We start from the raw sequence: 20,203 nt of genomic DNA on the forward strand, positions 1-20,203 counted from the left end.
GTGTTCCTGAAGTTTTGTTTCCTAACGTTTCGCCAGCACCTGTGACCGGCATCTTCAGAGTGCAGGAGCACAGACAGGAGCAGTTCAGTTCAGAGAACTGCTCCTGTCTGTGCTCCTGCACTCTGAAGATGCCGGTCACAGGTGCTGGCGAAACGTTAGGAAACAAAACTTCAAGAACACGGCCACACAGCCCGGAAGACCCACACCAGCCATTGTATGCCGGCCGTGAAAGCCTTCGACAATACAAAAAGAAACATACCACTTCATAAGTCAATCTATCCCACTAGTTGACAGCTATTAATGTCAGGAAATTCCTTATAGTTAACCTGAAACTAGTTCCCTGTAGATTTCAAACAGTTGCTTCTGATCCTACCCTAGTGGGCAAAGAGAACAAGGCCATTCAATTTTCTGTGTGACCCTTTAGATATCTGAAGACTGCTATCATCTATCTTCTCAGCTTTCTCTTCTGCATGATAAACATACCTTTTAACCATTGCTCGTAGGACTTGGTTTCCAGTCCCTTCACTATCTTGGTTGCTGTCCACTGAACTTGCTCCTGTTTGTTAACATCTGCCTTATATTTGCCTTTTTACCTGCCCTGGCACATTGATCTAATATTGCCCTTCTTTATTAATAGTTGTGGCAAGTTGTATGAGAATATTGTCCTATTAACCAATGGGCCCTAGATTACCTCCAGAAGGTTTGCTAAATTGTACTGTTCAATTATCATTACTGTTGGTGGTTCAATAGTAGTTGTTTTGATGAAATTATATTTTAGCTTCCTAATCTTCCTTGTAATTTATTTGACCATAAATAAAACAACATATTTATCAATCATCTTGGCAGGTTGTCAGTGAATTACATTCACAGATAATTTTAAGGAAATGTTTCCTATACCAAATAATTTGGTCCAGTTTCCACTCTACATACCATCAGCAACTTTTAACCTTTCAAATCCATTGCAAGTATCCACAAGACATATTGTCTGTGTTTTGCCAGTATAGCAATTTTCATGTCTGCTAATTCTGTTTGTTACATATAGACACGTCTTCCAGAACTGGATAATCCCTACTCTTCAAAACTGAGATCTATAATAGATCAGCTCCAAAGCAAAACACCTTATTCCATGAAGGTAAAAGTTTACGTTTTAATTAAAGAGCTAGTCTATGGTTGCTGAATTCCCTCCTTTGAGAACATTTAAATAACCTTGTTTCTTGTTCTTTAATTAAGCTGAGCAATGTCAACAGATTCAAGGCAGAATTTCTACATTTGTTCATTCATTTTTTTCAGATCCTCATTGTGAAGCAAAGAGAGCAGACAGAGATGGTTTTCAAACAGTTCTTGGTTGAAGACAAGAACATCTATGGAGGAGCTTCTTATGTGGACTTCTTATGTTGTGTTCATAAAGAAATATGTCAGCTTCTCAACTAATGGATGCTTTGATGTTAGTTCTCTCTGCATTTGTTCAGAACCTATTCAAGAATGGCCAACCACCACAAGGTGCTTTATACTGCTACCTTATTGTACAGTTTCTAATTTCATAGATTAGTGCCCTGTTTCATAATAATGTAGCCACCTACATTTATGTAGACTAGGCAAGTATGTGCTCAGGTATAACTCCTATGGGAGAGCCTTTATCCTTCTTTAAAAGGAAGTAAGTTTCTAGTGGCGAGGTTTGGAATCCTGGAACCTGTGTAAAACATGTGGTTCTCATTTCATAAATTTTAATAAATTGCAAAGCATTAAGTCCTGTTATGTATGATTTGTATTACTCATGTAATTTTTTTGGTTCTTGTTACTGTACATTCTGGCCTATTAACTTTTTTTCTGCTAGCTCACATTTAATGTACAGTATAGACTGAATAAGTTGCTTGGACAAATAGTGAAATGTCTCTACCAAAAAGAAAAGAAGTCCAGTTGCCATGACTCAACCTCCAGACATTTAATGTACAGTGTTTTTTGCGCTTTTCATTATTTTGCATGCTATGGTGCTCTGTGACATGGCTTGCAAAATAGTGGACTATCAGCCCCAGCAAAATAGCCAAAGACTGGGGCCACTGGAAATTGTGGCTTTCCAGGTATAACTGGCCTATATGTGCCTCCCACTCACCTGTTGATTTTGTAAATAATTTTAAAATTAATTCTTTTTTGTAGTTTACTTAAGGGGAATAAGAAGGAAGGAAGCCAATTTTTCTGGGGTTGATTCATTTTTTTTACATGCAGTTTTTATTTTGGCAGAAAATCTTTTTGTGTTGACCATGCCCAGATGCAGCCTCAACATATTCCACAAGGTCATTCACCCAAAGCTTTGTTAACATACTCCACGCTCCCATTACTGTACACGAGCCAAAGCAGTTGAGTTGTAACATTTTCTCTATGAGACAACATTAAGGGATTTGTGATTCTTTGGTTTAGAACGTAGCAAAATTTAATGCCTTGCAAAAAACTAGGTAGCAACTGCTATTACTAGAATGACTGTTGGAGTAAATGAACATTTAAACATTTAAACGTGTACAACATACTAACTTTCAAGACTTCAAGACTACCACTTCAAAAATACTATTGTTACTTTATTCCCAAAATAAAATTCTTTATTTGACTAAGGCAGCAAGTTCATACACGACTCTGTCTTAACTGCTTTAGAATCATTGGCTAACTATATTTTTTTCCAGATTTTAACTTTCAAAATGGGAATCACATGATCTGGGAATTAATTAATGGCTGGGCTCACACTTTACTAAGCCATTATGCGGTTGGTTGGTTTTCAGCTTAGGGTTAGGTATGAACCAGGATATGATGGGCTTTCAATAAATCATGACTAAAATCCTGGCTTATTTTAAAGGATTTTATAAAGTTTTTGTCTATCTCACATCTAGGATTATGATTCTGTGTCCTAAGGTTCTTGGACACCAAGCAATATAGCATTACAGTACAATACCATTTCAAGAGAAAAGTAGTTTACTTAAAGCACTCTTTTTTAAAAATATTTTTTGTTGACAAGAACATGTTACTGAAACTGATTATACTTACTCTATGTTGTTATACAGATAAGTGAACAAAATACTAATAATTGCATTTTTACAATAGTTTTAGAAGGTGGCTGACTATGAGACTAATATATATTTGAGGTTTCCCTTAATAGGAGCACCTATTTTCTCTTCTTAGAACCTGAGTTGCATTTCATTCATTTAAAAAGTAACAGAAAGAGCAATATTTGTCCTAGAAATACTTCAGTGTTTATAAAGAATGATTAATATCAAATTAAGAGTTTTTTAAAAAAAACAATATTAGAAAATATAAAGCACATGACTGTTTAAAACTATAATTAAAACCATCATGTGGCAACTCAACTTTGATAGTAAATGTGTTTTATTGTAAGACCTGGATTATTGTACCATATCTGGTTTGGTCCATAATAGGCACAAAAACATTTTGGTAGCACTTCTCTCGAGTGAGCTGCTAATAAACATAACTGCGGAACTAAGATTGCATTTTTTAAACAAAAAGCCAGTAGTATAAAGGCAGGGGAAAAACAAATTTTCACTGCTTAGCGAGGAGGAAAGCCACCTCGGTGAGTACCTCCCCGTCCCCCTCGGAATCCACCTCTTTCCCCCCTGAAATTAGTTCGGTTTCTCTCTCTGCCTCTTTCTCCTCGGCCAGCTGAAGTCCCACCTCTTCCTCCACCCCTTGGCGCACCACCTCCTCGATCTTTTGGTGGTGGTGATTTTGGTCTGAGTCTCTCAATCTCTTCTGTACAACCAGTTAGGTGGGAGTTGGGGGCTGTGAAATACGACGTATATGTTTCGGCATTGAAGTTACTGTTTGTGAGTGTGGGTCCAACAGTTAACCAGCCTAAGGGGAGGGAAGGGAACAAAAGGGAAGAGTGAGATGCATACAAAATTGTACCTCTTAATCCTTTCCTGATTGGTTGTTGTAATGCTACCTAAATTTAGTATAATTTGTATTTTCAGAGTAGGAGTTAAAGCAAACTATTCCCATGAAGTAAGAACAAGTAGCTTTAGCAATAAAACTCTACATGATATAGCTGAATGTCTACTATTGAAGTGTAAAATATTCCTAATTACATTTTGAGATAAAAACACCATCACCACCAGCTATGAACATTGCTATGAATCCACTGCTCAATGTTACATTTTCTATATCTTGTTTATTTCTTATTAAAACACAAGTGTTTAGAAGTATGTATTTAACACTACTAACAGAACCCTGTCCCCACATAGAAAATTGGAGGAGGGGGGAGGAGTATATCTTACATTCTAATGCCAGACCAAGTCTCTCTGCAATATATCACAAGAATTTAAGAGTATGCTCAAATAATTATTTGGACATACTTCTTTACAGAAAATTTTCTTCAAATTTGGAACCATCCTGTCAGAGCTGAAATATCTTTCATTTGTCTCATCTCTTAAAGAGATATGTTGCACTGAGAAGTTACTTGATCTCTCTTTTAATTTGAATTCATTTTTAGTTCTGGTCAAAAGAACTGAGAAGAAATCATGAGCCTAATAATTGCAGAAAAAGAGAAAAAAAGAAAAATCAGATGGGAGTACTAATTGCTAGTAAAATATTATAAACCAAGACATTTTGCTGATATCAAGGAGGTGTTTATTTTGATTAAAATATGTAGGATCAGCATAAAAGTACAAGAGTTAACTAGTTCTCTTGTGAGCAAAAATGTTCCTTTCATCTCAATGAGCATGACTACCTGAAATGAACCAAAATACAAACAAATCTAGTTTTCCTCTTCCATGGCAACATTTTTCAAAACCACAGATATTTAAAATCAATCCACTAGGAGAGAATTTCAATCTTATGAGCCATTCCCCTGATTTTAAGCTTGCTATACTAAGTAAGTTTAAAAGCATATATGAGAACAATAATCCTCTCTCAATTATTAATAAAATTATAAAAAATAATGTATCACTTCTGGACATGATATATTTATTTCTGTATCTCACCTTTACTTCATCTTAGTTGTCAGTTTAATATCCATCTCTGCCTGAACATCTAAATGCTCTGATGTGCAAATGGGAAATTAGTTTTGTTTTGAGCTCTGAACAAAACAGCTCTGGAATGGCTAGTTTCAGGGCTGTTTTCTATTATTTAAATACCTGAATTGCTATTGCTTGAAATGACAAATTGAGGATAGAACAAAACTCTTGAACTGCATGAATGTTTGAACACTCAGCAACCATTCTGAGCTCAAAACATTTGTGCATGTCTGCTAAATGCATATATCCTCATTGTATCTGCAGTCCATTTAAAAAGAAAATGGTCGTGGTAAGGAAGCTCAAGCTCTCCTCTATGCTCAACTGGATGAAGTAAAATATTGCACTGGAGGCCAGAATTATTCCTCTAAAATCTACATCCTTCCAAAGCACACAAATTAATGTTATGAATTTTTCATCTTTTCTATAAAGCCTTTGAAATGATTCTGTAGAAAAGAAGACTAAGACTAACCTGGCCGGATGGTACTATCTCGTCCAAAAAGATGAAGCCGCCTTCTTCCAAGACAAAAATGTTCAATAATATGAAATATTTCCACAGGTTTCTCTATATTGCCAATTTCTGGCTCTTCTGTGATAATTAAATCAATGTCAACATTAGCATGGATAAAATCCCCATCTGTACTACGGCGGACTGTTCCTTTAATGCCCATAAGGCAATGTTCCTAAAGAGAGAACAAAAATGAATTTTTTTCATAAAGTATATTAGAAAAGATGGGAGGGATAGAGGAAATTAAAAGAGAGAATGTGGCTTCTTTGTAAGTTCAGTTATATAATTCATCAAAAATCATTATGGACACAGAGATTCTAGGGCTTTCCTGCATCTCCATAAAAACTAAAATGAAAACAATTAAAATTATTAAGCAGCAGTAAGAGTATGAAATCCCTATCTGGCACAATCCTATGTGGCAGGTTAGGAAACAATGGATGACCCAAAGTAACGCTAGCCTTGCCACCCAAATTATTGCTCTGATAGGTAGAGTTAAATGCTATGATAAATTTTATTGACCAATTACTCACATCTGTGTCAAAGAACGCATCGTACCACTCAACCCTCCCTCAGCATTTTCTCTCTCTCTCTCAATTTCAGCATTGTATATATTATCTCTAGCAATGCCAGAAGCAGCAGAAAAAACACTAAATCTGCAAAGTGCTTTATGAACTGCTTCAAACCCATCTGATTCAATACAGTCCCACACTGATTTGCAAATATGCTTTGAAATGATTTGATCAACACTTTCTTAAATAATCTTTTTAAAGGGCTTTTTAAAGCCCTGCATATTCCTAGTATCGGAATCGGGAGTCGGGAGCAGTTGCCGGTAAGCGCAAAAAACTGTGCATGCCCAAAAAGGGCGCGAAGCAACGGAAACCCCGCCTCCTGCGTTTGCCAGCTGGGCTCTGCCCTAGGAAGGAGGCCATGGCAAACCACTTCCGAAACAATTGCCTTGAAAACTGCAAGGACTCGTCCAAGCAGTCACTGCAGAGTCGGTAACGACTGAGCGCAGATAAAAAAAAAAAAAAAAATTCCTAGTATATACTCATAAACCAGAATTTTAGGGAAATAAACATTCACAGAGTCTAAAACATCTCCAGAAGTATTAGTTTTTTACAGAACTTTATTGCAACATCGAATTTGAACAAACTGGTTTAAACACCCCCCCCCCCATGGACAATTACATTTTGTGTATTCTTTTGTAAGGTCATATTGGAATGCAATTGTATAAGAGGCCTCCATGTAGAAAGTCTACACAATTAGCTTTGGGGTGGGTAGATTTATCTGGTTTTGGAAGAGCGATATCCAAAAGGGCAATTTTCCACAAATCATTACATGCTGCTTTACTGAAGTCACCAGATGGTTTTTACAAAATTATGAATAAGAATGAATAATCACTTCCAGATCTCTCCCAAAGGCTGTGTAAGTTCCAAATTCTGAAAAACCAGGGAAACAAAAATGTCCCTTCAGACACAGATGGCAGTTCACTTTTACCGTCTCTGGCAAACAGCACTAGCTGGAATAGACAAGATACTGTCCTAAGCCAGCTTTCTCTAACCTGGCATCCTCCAGATGAATTGTTTGTATGTATGTACAGTCATGTGAAAAAGAAAAGTACACCCTCTTTGATTTCTATGGTTTTACATAAAAATTATCTGGTCTTTAGTAGTTCTCAAAAGTAGGTAAATACAACCTCAGATTGAACAACAACACATGACATATTACACCATGCCATTTATTTTACAAAAAGAAAGCCAAAATGGAGAAGCCATGTGTGAAAAACTAAGTACACCTTATGATTAAATAGCCTGTAGAACCACCTTTAGCAGCAATAACTTGAAGTAATCATTTTCTGTATGACTTTATCAGTCTCTCACATCGTTGTAGAGGAATTCTGGCCCACTCTTCTTTACAACATTGCTTCAGTTCATTGAGCTTTGCGGTCATTTGTTTATGCACAGCTCTCTTGAGGTCCCGCACAGCATTTCAATCAGGTGGAAGTCTGGACTTTGACTGGGCCATTGCACCTTGATTCTTTTCTTTTTCAGCCATTCTGTTGTAGATTTGCTGGTGTGCTTGGGATCATTGTCCTGTTGCGTGACCCAGTGTTGGCCAAGCTTTAGCTGTCAGACAGATGGCCTCACATTTGATTCTAGAATACTTTGGTATACAGAGGAGTTCATGGTCAACTCAATGACTACAAGGTGCCCAGGTCCTGTGGCTGCAAAACAAGCCCAAATCATCACCCCTCCACCACTGTGCTTGACGGTTGGTATGAGATGTTTGTGCTGATATGCTGTGTTTGATTTTCGCCAAATGTGGCGCTGTGCATTATGGCCAAACATCTCCACTTTGGTCTCATCTGCCCAAAGGACAGTGTTCCAGAAGTCTTGTGATTTGTCCAGATGCAACTTTGCAAACCTAAGCCATGCTGCCATGTTGTTTTTAGAGAGAAGAGGTTTTCTCCTGGCAACCCTTCCAAACAAACCATACTGGTTCAGTCTTTTTCTAATTGTACTGTCATGAGCTTTCACATTTCACATGCTAACTGAGGCCTGGAGAGTCTGAGATGTAACTCTTGGATTTTTTGCAATTTGCTGGGACCTTGGGGTGAATTTGCTGGGACGTCCACTCCTGGGAAGATTGGCAACTGTCTTGAATGTTTTCCACTTGTGAATAATCTTCTTCACTGTAGAATGATGGACTTTAAATTGTTTGGAAATGGCCTTATAACCCTTCCCAGATTAATGGGCAGCAACAGTTGCTTCTCTAAGATCACTGCTGATGTCTTTACTCTTTGGCATTGTGTTAACACACACCTCAATGCTTGAGACCAGCAAACTCCTAAAACTTCAGCTTTTATAGAGGTAGTCACACTTGATGATCAATTGATCAAGGGCATTTGATTAGCAGCACCTGGCTGCCTCTTAGCCACTTCATACCTATGAAAGCAGTAAGGGTATACTTAGTTTTTCACACATGGCTTCTCATGTGTGAAATTAGAGGGAGGAGGAAGATGGTGAAGGTTAGCTGGGATGGCAGGGCCTGTGGAGCGCAGGGCGACTGGGGCTTTGTGCTGGGGTGGCTAGCCCCAGCACAGGGCTTAAGGTGGCACTCAGTGGCGATCGTGGGGTTGGGGCTGAAGCAGAGGCTCAGCAGGAGTGGCCAGCTGAGATTACTGAATCCCCAGGCCTCTAGGTCAGCCCCAGAGCTGCTGGTACTGCTGCTGCCACCATGGACTGCTGCTGTGCAGGGTGGCCAAAAGGGCAGAGATGGGAAGGAGATAGGCGCCGGGGAGTTCAAGAGGAGGCAGTCCCTTACCTTACCAAGGCTTGGAGCTGGGAGGAACCAAGCCAGGAATGGCTTGGGGGGGGCGGGGGGCTTGCCTAATGACTGCGTGGGATTCAGTTAATGATGGCAACAGGGACTGCTGGGATTTCCATCCCTAAGCAATGTGGTCACATGACATTGCACTTTACAACCGCATCACTTAGCGACAGAAATTCTGGACCCAATTACCATCGTAACCCGAGGACTACCTGTAGTACCATAATCATTGTCTTGTTCCATAATGTTGTACTATAATCATTATCCTGATCACTAAAAAATATGAACTCCTACGTTGCCAAAAACTAAAACATTGGTAGTAAGGGTGTTTGTTTAGTTGAGTAGTATCCCATTTTCCAAATGTTTATTTTATGATCCATGATTAGACAAAACTTGAGAAAGATTTCATGAAATTCTGTCAAACAAAGAAATATCTCAAAATCTGCTCTTCTTAAAAAACAGTTGCTGTAGCAGTAAGTGCAGTTGTCAAAACAATAGGTCCAAACATTGCTGAAGGACTGAATACTGGAAGAAATGATCACAGCCCCACACCATTCTTTCATTTGATTTATATCTCAATGTAGGACAAAAGGAAAGCCGATCACATTGAACTCCAACTATAGCAACTGTTCAGCATAAAGAAAATAAGGCATTCTACATTATCCCTCTGAAAGGTGAAAAAAGGGTAAAGTATTTCCATGAAACTTTAATCTGATTTGCATTTCAATAAAATAAGTGAGTAAGAGCTTTCCCAGAATTTTCCAGAGTTTCATGTTGCAGGCAGAGGAGCTTCAATATTTACTCAGATACAATCATGCCTTTCTTATGTAAACACATTTTTTGAAGTACCAAGAAAGTCACTTGTTCTACAACTATGTTCATAAAACTAAAATTAAGATCAACAGCAACAAAGCACTTTAAAAAAGAATCCACTGATATAATGCAGACAAAGAGAAATTCAGACAAAGATATACCTTTGTTCTCTGAAAAACAGCTTTAGGGTCCAGAGTCTTAGTCTTCCCAGGATTGTTTTTATTCGTTTTAATCCAACAGATATCTTCACATCTTCTGTATCCCCATTTGCGCAAACACTACCACATTTCAACAAAACAGAATTTTTGTACAATACAACAAAGCACAAGAACAATGAGTTGGAGCCAAATTTAGACATAGACAACAAGGTTGCTGGAAATAGATTCCTTCTCTACATTTTCCCTTCAGTAATCTTTCCTGAAGAGAGAGTTGGGTGATCCTGTTGAATGAGGTAGTGCATCACTAATTTACCTCTCAGCATAATTTGAGACCTCCCTTTTCCTGAACTACAGCCTATCCCATTCAGTAGGAACTGTAATCCTCTCTTACAGGAGGACTGAAATACAAGTATAGGGAGGATGGGGATCCATTACTGCTAACCGAGTAGGTTTAACTCTGGATATAACCCAATATATTGGTTCTAAAAATATTTTTTAGAAAAAAACTTAATTTCTTATGCAGTTTTCCTAGAGACAGATTGCTAAAATTTAAGCAATTAATATATTTTCAAGCAATGCCTCCATTAAGATATGTATCTATATGAATCCCCTTCAAAATCTCTTTAAATATGTTGTACATCACCTCATATGAGTGATTTATACATTACCCATAACATTAAACATACTAATGGCACAATCATATGTATATCTGCTTTGAAGCGCTGCTACATTTAATCAAAAATAGGATTAGTCTTTCAAGACTTCCTATAGTTGCTGTTTTAGTCAGAGACTCTTTATAGACGTTCTTATATATGCTGGCCTTATCTGAAAGCTTCACTGAACAAGTTGTAATTATTGGTCTGAATGGCATAGAACTACATCATCTTACCACCCTGCCGAGATCCAGGCCCTCACCAGAACCACACCAAAGAAAGACAAATGATCGTGGGGCAGCAATTTCTTCAATGTCCAGCTTCATAATCTGCAAAAAGTGGAAAATGTGTAATGTTTTAAGAGCCAGTTTGGCCTAGTGGTTAAGGCACCAGGCTAGAAAGCAGGAGACGTTAAGTTCTAGTCCCGCCTTAGGCAGGAAAGCCAGCTGGGTGACTTTGGGCCAGTCTCTCCCTCTCAGCCCAGCCCAACTCACAGGGCTGTTTGTGTGGGGAAAATAGGAGGAGTATTAGATATGTTCGCCATCTGGAGTTATTTATAAAAATAATAAAGGGGGGATAAAAAAAAATCTAAAAAAAATGTAATCTGCACAACTGACTTACAGACAAATATCACATGTTAATTTTGATAAAGTAGTTTACTAAAGACAGTTTCCAAATCCATAAAACAAGGTAAAGGTGAGGGAAAAAATCCTTTCTATTTTTTTACAGGAAAACATGAAATGGTACTGGATGTAATTCAATAAGCAGAGTCAAATAGGTTATAGCCTAGGAACCAAATATATTCTGGTATAATTTTTATTAGCTTCAAATAAGATTTAGCTTAACTAACTTAACTATCAAAATGCATATTTCTGAGAAAACATTTCAGCTAAGAGTTCACTTTACATTATTTTTTCATTCATTATTATTGTTAAAAATATGATTTAACAAACAGTCTTTCTTACATCATTTTTTTCTACATCTTTAGAACTGAAGTATCAGAACAGAGGAAGTAAAATAAAACCACATATTCACTTTTGATATTAGAAATGCATAAATAACATTAGCTTATAGAGGCATAGACATAGAAATAATTTCTTTATAACTTATTTCTATATCACTTTCATAATTGTTAAAGATTAATGGTTTCAACAAATTAAATTCAGAGATTTAATATTAGAAACTCATGAACCATGCCTAAAAAGTTGCTTTTATTATGAGGTTCAACCACTACTTCAAATACAGAATTTTAATTGCTTCTTTCCTATTATCTTAATTGTTCTTCATACAGTACAGACAGTGATCATTTATCTGGCACATGCTATCCAGCAAACTCTGATAAAAGATGAAAAAAGCGTACTTATGACTACCACCAAAGATTCAAAGTTTGATTATTTAGTTATTTACTTATTTTGTTCTAAGAGAAGTAAGTGAAGAATTCTTATGGCTCACATTATTTTTATACAACAGTTCTGACTAACTAACTTCATTGCATCATCATCATATGTTGTATAAACTGTTTCTAAATCTACCAATTAGAAACAGATGATGGTAGACCTACTGCAGCTGCAATGTTAAGGTTAGCTAAATGCTAACATGACAGAATTAATGCTAATGCATGGTTTTAAAAAAATGAAGGTATTGCTCCTCTTTCATATTTTAAACAGGTGATGAAAGAACATTCACAGGAATTCTGAAAAACAGCTGGACAAAGAAGCCAACTCATGCAAAACAAAAACAATACAGGTCAGTCTTAATGTCTTCTTCAGGAAACTCACATCATCCCATGTCCAGCATTTCTCATTAGCAGTAATGCCTGTCTCCCTATAGTATTCTTCTAATGGTGGTTCTAAAAGTATCACATCAAACTTAGACTTGAGTTCACGAAGATCAAAAGCTTCCAGTTCAGCTTGTAAATACCTATCCATACAAAGGAAAAACACATTGGTATGTTCTGATTATTATAGTTTTCTAGGTTGACAATTTCATAGTGTCTATTCTCCAACTGTGATTTTTAAAAAAAGTTGTGTAACTTTCTTAGATTGGGATACGTTATTTACATATGCTACACACTTTGAAAGCATAGCACAAAAACATAGTATTCCTGCTTTGAGAAAGCATTTCACATTTGTAGAATAATTTGTAAACAAAATGCTGATCACTGCTTAGCTTAGTACACACAAACTAAATTCTGAAAGCTGATCTGCTGCCATTACCTTATTAAAATTTACAAATACTGCTGTGAAATTACCTTCCTAATTAGAACATAAATTAATCTGGGAGAAGCAACTTTTGAAATAAGCACAACTTAAGTTAAATTTAAAAACCCACTTTCCACCTTTTTTCCAAAATTAATTTAAATGAGCTGTATCCAACAATGTCTATTAACTGCTGAAATATCATCCATCAGCTGAACAGATTCTTCCTTCTTCACTCCTGCCCCGTCACCTTCAAAATACTTTCTGAAGGGGTGAGGAACTTTCAAAACAAAATGATAACCAAGTGTGGGGGGATGCACAAGGAAGAAGAATTCCAGCTATGGAAATGCAAGTCTTGCTGTATAATGTTGGAGGCAGGTCAATGGTTTCTAAAGCCCCTTTCATCCAGAAAGCTGTTTAGACTATTGTATGGTAGGCAACCTGTGCTGTAACTGATATTGCTAAACTAGATCATCCCTATCCATTAGTCATGCTCCCTAAGAATGAGGGGAATTATCCCAGGTGCCACAGGCTATCTATTCCTGATTTATTAACAAGGAACCCCTTCCACCAGGAAAATTATTCTTATTACAGCCCACTAGTGTAGTAAATGTGTCTTATTTACACATTTCAAACCAAGGCTCATTGACTGTAGATATTTGCAAAAAGGAAATCTGTGAAAGTGTGGAAGAGCAAAAATTCACTGAGAAAGCACACCAAAGGAAATGGATCAATTATTTTGAAGCTTATATACACAACCCAAGAATAAAGCATTCCCATTGTCAACAGGTGCTGACAGAAAGAATCTTAATTAGCAATCAGCTAAAGATAAGCCTGTCTAGACAAAAGAATCCAGCTTATTAAAAGTACTTACATTGGAGGCGTGTTAGATTTAGATATTAGCTCATCTTTCAGCCTGATGAGTTCCCGGAGTTTTGGATATTCTTCAAATCTATCTGCTAAACCTAACAGGAAAACATATAAATGTTATGCTACAGAAAATAACTTTCAAATACATGTGTCACAAAATAGGCATCTAACATATTTGATTTAGACCACAGCTCTGATTGTTTCTTTTCATTATGATTTCAGCTCAGCACAATTTAGCCAAACACATAATAAAAGTGTATTGTTTTCCAGAGTGGTAGCCATTTCAGTGCACATTTTCTAAAGATATATACATACATACATATATTAATTTGAACAATGTGCTTATATTACTATGAAACACTATGCATAAACAATGTTATATAACACAAAATTCCTCATATTAGTTTTCAGAATTTTTCTAGGCCTGAATGCAAGTTAATGTCTGTGTCTGGATTTTTAAGGCGTAATAAGAGCTGTTACTTATTTGAAACTATTTCTGGCATGACTGGTATTATTTTGGCCGTGTACAACTGAAACAACTGTTAGTACCTCTAACTTGCATGTTCAAAATGCTTAGCTGTGAATGTTTACTGTCTTTTCATTTTATATATATATAATTTTTATTAAGAATTTTTATTATATTATTATCTAACATCATTAGAGTCTGGGAAGATTGATGCCAGGCCTAGCCCAAGGAACTCCAAGAGACAATGCAAATTCAGTTCAGCTTTGTTTATTAGCTACAACCTCTAGCAAGAATCTTCCCAGACTGAAACTCCAGCTCCCAAGCCATCCAGCCACAACAGTGTGAATTCCTCAGGGAGGTGCCAGTCTCATCCTCTTGTATTTCCCACGCTCCTCTGGTGAGCTAAGAAAATGTTTATATCCCTGAGCCTGGCCTTCATAATTCCATTCCATCACACTAGGAAACCTAAGACCATAAAATTGATGATCCCCACATTTTTGAAAATCCATAATGCCCAACCCCACTGGTACCATTAATTTGACTGATAGTTCAAATCTTATCTGTGAACGAAAACTGAAAGCCTGTACTTTTCTAGGAAGAGTAAATAAAACCGCTTACAACCCATACACAGAAATCTTCTGTTATATATTCCTCTGACATACCTACATCTCTGATGAAATTTTGAGGTCTGTGTCCAGTGTCCACAAAATGCTGACAGTAATCATTATGAGGATTTAAGCTCTGTGTCCCCTAAGGGAAGAAAATCACCTAAGAATAAACATTAACAAAATAAGGCACATCACTGATACACTGATTTGATATTATCACCTGTACATGGAAACAGTTATCCATGTTTCCTAGACCTTAGCTATAATTCCAGACTGCTGATATATTAATTTATTACCATAAAGACTTCTGGAAAATCTATTCCATTTGTCTCTTTTGCAACAAAGAATACATGACTGATATATTCAAGATAATGTTTTCTTCTTTAGCAAATAGTACACCAAATAAGGAACAGCTATTTTTAGGTGAGACATTTTGTCTGTTTTCCATCAAACCACCATACTGCATAGCGGATGATCCTGTATTATTGGCAACTCTGAAATATTGTTCTGGCTACATTAAAATGAAATAATGCTGGCTACATTAAAATGGATGAATAAAATGTCTGTGAAGACACTTTTGTTGATCTTAAAAGCAGTATTTAAATCCTAAATTTGTATAACCAGATATCTCAATAATAACATCCAAATGGAAGGTAAAACATTAAAGCTGAAGTACTCTGTCAATTTATTTTCAGCCCTTTTATGTCACATAATGACCTAAGTTCTCTGAATGTAAAAATAAGATATAAAATGCAAATAAAAAATACAAATCAATAAAGTAAATATAAAACATAATACAAAGTTTAAAAATAATAACTATTTACCTTAAGAAAAGTACTGGAGTCTTTGTAAATTTCTTCTTCATATGGTAGGTTCTCTTCATCTTGTTGCAGCTCCACTTCATCCTTTGGAATAAAGCACATTTTATATGCATGTAGAAACAGGGTCTTCTCATTAGCATTCTACTTCTTAATGAAGAAAGAAGAGGGCTGTCTATGAATATTGGCTTCCTGCAACAGCAGATCATGAGTAGTCCCAGTGTAAGTCTGGGAAAGCAGTCAGTGAACCAATTACATTTTCCCAACAACACTGTTTAAACAAGAAATAAATAAAATGTTTATATATCACATACTGCATGCAGTGCCTTGGACAGTTCATGTCCTGCTATGGTTCTCTGTTGGGTGAACCACTCTATCAGAGATATGTCTTTTGAAGCTGGCAAAGAATGCATGTAACTATTGCTTACTTCAAAAGGATTTATTTACTTATTCGATTTATATCCTGCCTTTTCTTCAGGAGTTCAAGGCAGCATCTGTAGCACCCCATCCTATTCTTCCCTACAAGAGCACCTCAGTGCTGAGAGAGAATAACTGGTCCAAAGTCATCCAGTTAACTTTTGTGGCTGAGGATGGGCTTCCCTAGTGACAATCCAATGTTTCAACCACTATCATACACTGGTTCTCATAGATGGTACATCAGAAGGCAAGCAGATCTTTCTAACCAGCATGTGTGCTGTTTCCCTTTTTGATCCTTTTGATCATCTATTTTAGGAGATCACACTTTCTTGTGATTTTATTTGGTTTTGTAGCTGGTTGATGCTTGATTTCTCTTCATAGTTCCGTTACTTAAATCACCTAGAATCTCTTTTGTGAATGGGGTACTAATTTTTTGTATGTATGTATAAATAATGAACTACATTAATTTACACATAAATTTATGCATACATACATTTATTACATGATGTAATAAACTACACCATGCTTGGATTATTACACTTATTCATATGATCCAAGAATAGTGTCCTTTCTAAAGAGAAAACAAACAAAAATGTCTGTAAACAAACATTGCTAAAATACTTTTAAATATTTACAGTAAAATCTTTTAAGCTAATGTTTCAGATTTGGGCATTTAATATAATTCTTATTGGAAAGATTCAGAAACATGTTTCTATTTTAGAAAGAGGCTGCCTTTAAAAAAAAAAATCACTGCCTTACTTTATATTCTTCTATTTCTTCTTCATCAGCTTCTCCCTCATCAGGATATCTGCGTTTAGAATTTGGAGCAGATGTATCATAAGCAGCCCTGGAAATATGAAAGTTGAATGTGTATTAGTTTAAAACAGATTACATAAGCAAGATGCTGTGAAAAATTAATTTAATATGTGTGGATCCTTGTTGTACTGGCTCTATTATTTTGGGATTCAGTAGCCACTTAGCAAATAGAAAAGGATCAAATTAATGCAGTCCTTCAAAGAACTCTCAGTGCTGAAAAGGTTCTCCCACCTTTCACTGAGAATTCAAGATAATTCATTGGCATTCAGGGGTTGAAATCATAACTATGAAAGGGCATGAAGGCATTCTTTTAACTGTTTATTTCATTTCTGTATCTTTGGCCTGGAAAGATTTAAACTCATTTCCTTTCATGTATGAATTTTACATGTGCACATATTCTTTTCTTCTGCATTGTTACATATTAATGATATTAAACATTGTAATCCTCTTCTGAGTAAAAGCTTTCATTGCATGTCTGATGATACAATGGTATTCCTACTCTGCATAAAGCCTTATCATAGATATATTAAATATTTAATTAGGTATATATGCAATAGGTCTATATAAAATTCAGATCACTCTATTACTAGAGATATAAATTTACAAAATAAAATAAATAAATACTCAAATTCTAGGACAGAATCTGTTCTCAAATATTTGGTTGGAAATTGAAAATTCAATTTGGGTTAAAATAATAACAAGCAAAATCGACATGTTTCTTAGCAAGGAACGTCAACATTGTCTCTCTGTGATGTATTCATTATAAAATGAAGAGTAATAGGTTACTTAATGCAAACCTGCATGTTTCTCTTGTTTCAGCAATTTCTCTTTGTTCATCCTTGCTATTCAGTACTGCACCAATACTATCAGCATTTTCAGCTCCTAACTAAAACATGGGGGAAAAAAGAAAAAGGAATAATAATTATTAATAGCGAGCAGTAAAAGTTTTAATATAAAATAAGGTGTTTATTTTTTTTTTTAATTTCTAGTATGTTAAAGATATTTACTTCTAATTTTAAGAAGATTCAAGATATCTTTTTTTTTTCCTGGTCACATTCAAAATCTATTGCTGAAGTGAAATTCAGCTGATGCAATGTGCCAAAAGTTAAAGTGAAGTTAAACAGACCCAGAAGCTGTATTACTGCTCTTAGACAAGAAATCCATCTAATGGCATTTATAGCAGTCAAATGCTTCACATTCTTTATTCCAAAAAAATCTTTCTTCAGATTTAAAATTAGTCCAGGACAACATTAGTATTGTACCATAAATCAGTAAAATTTAAAAGACGTATATGCTTCCTGCCCCCTCTTTCCCCAAACTGCTAATGCACAAATGTAAGTTATTCCACAAACATTACTAACTTTTATACTAGGCTACTTTATATTCATGAGAGTTATTAATGGAAGATTAATCCTTTACCTGTTCTAGAAGTAAAAAGGAACAATGAAATATTTGCAACCTTAACAAATACAGGGAACACACAAAGGAGACAATGAATGTTTCCTGATTCTGCTTTTGGGTTACTTGATTTATGTGCTGGCTGTTCAGGTTGGGTTTTTTTCCCCCCTACATGTGTAACAGTGAAAACAAGCTGGCTGCGTGGCAGTGACATGTATTTGTTCACAAATCTTTATCACAGCAAAATAAGCCTGCTGCATTTTTTTACTGGATGCACAGAATCTGCTTCTGCTGCATGTCTAGCTCTGAAATAAAAATGCTCGAGATAGAAACAAGAACTGTTTCTATCTTCTATCCTACTAGTTTATATGCTGGATGCATTAACTGAACCTCCTACACTGCATGCTGATATGATGCACTGGTTTTCCAGAAAACAGACAGTGCTCAGTGCGTCTGCCAATGGTCTATTTAATTTCAAAGGTAACCCACAAGTTACTACAGGAGAAGCTGAACTATCTATTCCTCTTCAAGAACATACTGCCTAATGAGACTCTGACTACACAAATGATTGACAACGCTGAGTTTTAATAGAACATAATTCCCCAATTAAAAGTTCACACAAAGTCAAAGCTTTACACTGTACTTATTTAGATGTAAGTACATTACAATGGATATATTTATTTACATACTGTACTTACTCTTTGCAAGCGGAGATAAAGCTGCATTGTTAATTAACTGATATTTCTTAATGCCACTACCATGTTCAGCTGTACTGTAAAACTCTTTATTGTTACTGTATATTGTTATTTTTCATCTAAAACATTCAGTTACATACATGGTCTACTTTTCAATTATCACAACCTTATGAAGTAAGTTATAAAAGACAAGTTAAGAGTTATCCAGTAATGTTGTTGATGTGTGACAGGGGATTTGAACTAGAGCTTTCATTAGGTCTAAGAAAGGCCTCCAACACCACTTTTTGGTGATTTGGTTACTCATTTAAGGCAAGGGCAGACAATGCATAGCTGTACAGATATTGAATTCCAACTTTGATCATCACAGCCTGTGCAATCAATGGTAAACAATGAGTCATAGTCTAACATCTGACAGGCCACATATTGCCCACTTTAAGGGAACATAAAGTCTCTATTTTCAGGATTCTGGACTACAGATTTGTCAAAAACATGTTAGCCTCATGAGCTATGCGAATCCGACCCAGGGTATTAATTAATGATTCACTGTATTGAATGAATCCAGACAATTGTGCTAATTGGGTAAACCACAATTAACTAAATAGGTGGCAGGAGTATTAGGTATGTTCACTGCCTTGAGTTATATATTACAAAGGCGGGATAAAAATCAAATAACGCTAATAACTAAGTAACAGCGTCATACACAAACACAATCACTACTACCATATTTTTAAACATTATTATTTACTAGATGATTGTAAGCGCCTCATAACATGCTGGGCAGTGTATAAAGCTGAAACTGGCATTTCCTGCGAAAGAAGCTGCAAGACTTCGCAGCCCACCGGGAAACAACTTAGTGCTTTGCCGCCCATCCTTCTCCATGACGACAAAGCAGCGGCGGAAGTGACTCCAACCCACGCAGTCCCACTACGCCTTTACATCACAACACTGCGCCAATGGCCCTCAGAAAGGCAGTCCCCCGCACTCCTTTCAATCGTGAGCCCCGGGACGCGCACGAGTGGCCTCACAGCCTCCTGAAGGCGGGACGTGCCCTCCCAAGGATTATCGCCCGGTCATCGGGCGGTAGGTACCTGCTGAGCAAGAAGCTGCCGGCGCAATTTCTGCCGCTCCCTGATCTCCTGCAAGCGGCTATTCATCCTCGTCCGACGGACTCGTGCACTGAAAAGTCGCTGCCTCTCCAGCGCCTACTTCACGCGATACTTCCGCTGTCTTAAACCGGAAACAGAGGCGGAATTAAGAAACGTCATAAGAAAGTGACGTCGTCGCTTCTGGGCTCCTCGTAGAAGGCAAAAAGTTCTGCTCCCGCGTGTTTGAGGAAAGTGATGTTTTCCAGGAAAGTATATAAATGGTGGAAATAATTCTTGTAAATAAAATCATCATGAACGATATTTTATTTTTATTTTTTTTAGGGCACGCGTTCTTCATTTT

At 36.5% G+C, this 20,203-nt stretch overlaps 2 protein-coding genes across 2 annotated transcripts in view; one reads left to right on the forward strand and one right to left on the reverse strand.

The window, feature by feature from the left end:
- SEC24D (SEC24 homolog D, COPII component) overlaps positions 1 to 2,616 on the forward strand; it is a 73,903-nt gene extending 71,287 nt beyond the window's left edge. Inside the window, exons 22-23 of the mRNA XM_088132919.1 lie at positions 1,043 to 1,132; positions 1,291 to 2,616. Of these exons, the coding sequence (XP_087989045.1) occupies positions 1,043 to 1,132; positions 1,291 to 1,431 (231 nt within the window). The 3' untranslated portion in view covers positions 1,432 to 2,616. The remainder of the gene's footprint in view (positions 1 to 1,042; positions 1,133 to 1,290) is intronic.
- Positions 2,617 to 2,751: 135 nt separating this feature from the next.
- METTL14 (methyltransferase 14, N6-adenosine-methyltransferase non-catalytic subunit) lies at positions 2,752 to 19,994 on the reverse strand. Its single transcript, XM_007437567.4, has 11 exons — positions 19,846 to 19,994; positions 17,462 to 17,550; positions 16,608 to 16,695; positions 15,438 to 15,518; positions 14,668 to 14,755; positions 13,544 to 13,634; positions 12,250 to 12,391; positions 10,708 to 10,800; positions 9,822 to 9,938; positions 5,482 to 5,692; positions 2,752 to 3,852 (listed from the first exon to the last, which is right to left on the reverse strand). Exons 1-11 carry the CDS (start codon positions 19,909 to 19,911, stop codon positions 3,548 to 3,550), a joined length of 1,371 nt encoding a protein of 456 aa, XP_007437629.1. The 5' UTR covers positions 19,912 to 19,994; the 3' UTR covers positions 2,752 to 3,547.
- Between the last annotated feature and the right edge of the window lie 209 nt (positions 19,995 to 20,203).

This window comes from Python bivittatus, unplaced genomic scaffold, assembly GCF_059951505.1.
Source record: "Python bivittatus isolate LINGU-HERP-01145 unplaced genomic scaffold, Pbiv_v1 ctg000070_np1212, whole genome shotgun sequence".
NCBI lineage: Eukaryota > Metazoa > Chordata > Lepidosauria > Squamata > Pythonidae > Python > Python bivittatus.

What these genes read in the sequence shown, in the direction of transcription:
- METTL14 (XM_007437567.4), bottom strand. Translation starts at nt 19,911, where the DNA reads ATGAATAGCCGCTTGCAGGAGATCAGGGAGCGGCAGAAATTGCGCCGG. An exon ending in AAATTTCATCAGAGATGTAG is followed by an intron (nt 13,635 to 14,667) that starts GTATGTCAGAGG and finishes TTTTCCTGTTAG; the next exon opens with GTTTAGCAGATAGATTTGAA. An exon ending in CTGTTTTTCAGAGAACAAAG is followed by an intron (nt 5,693 to 9,821) that starts GTATATCTTTGT and finishes TTCTCTCTTTAG; the next exon opens with GAACATTGCCTTATGGGCAT.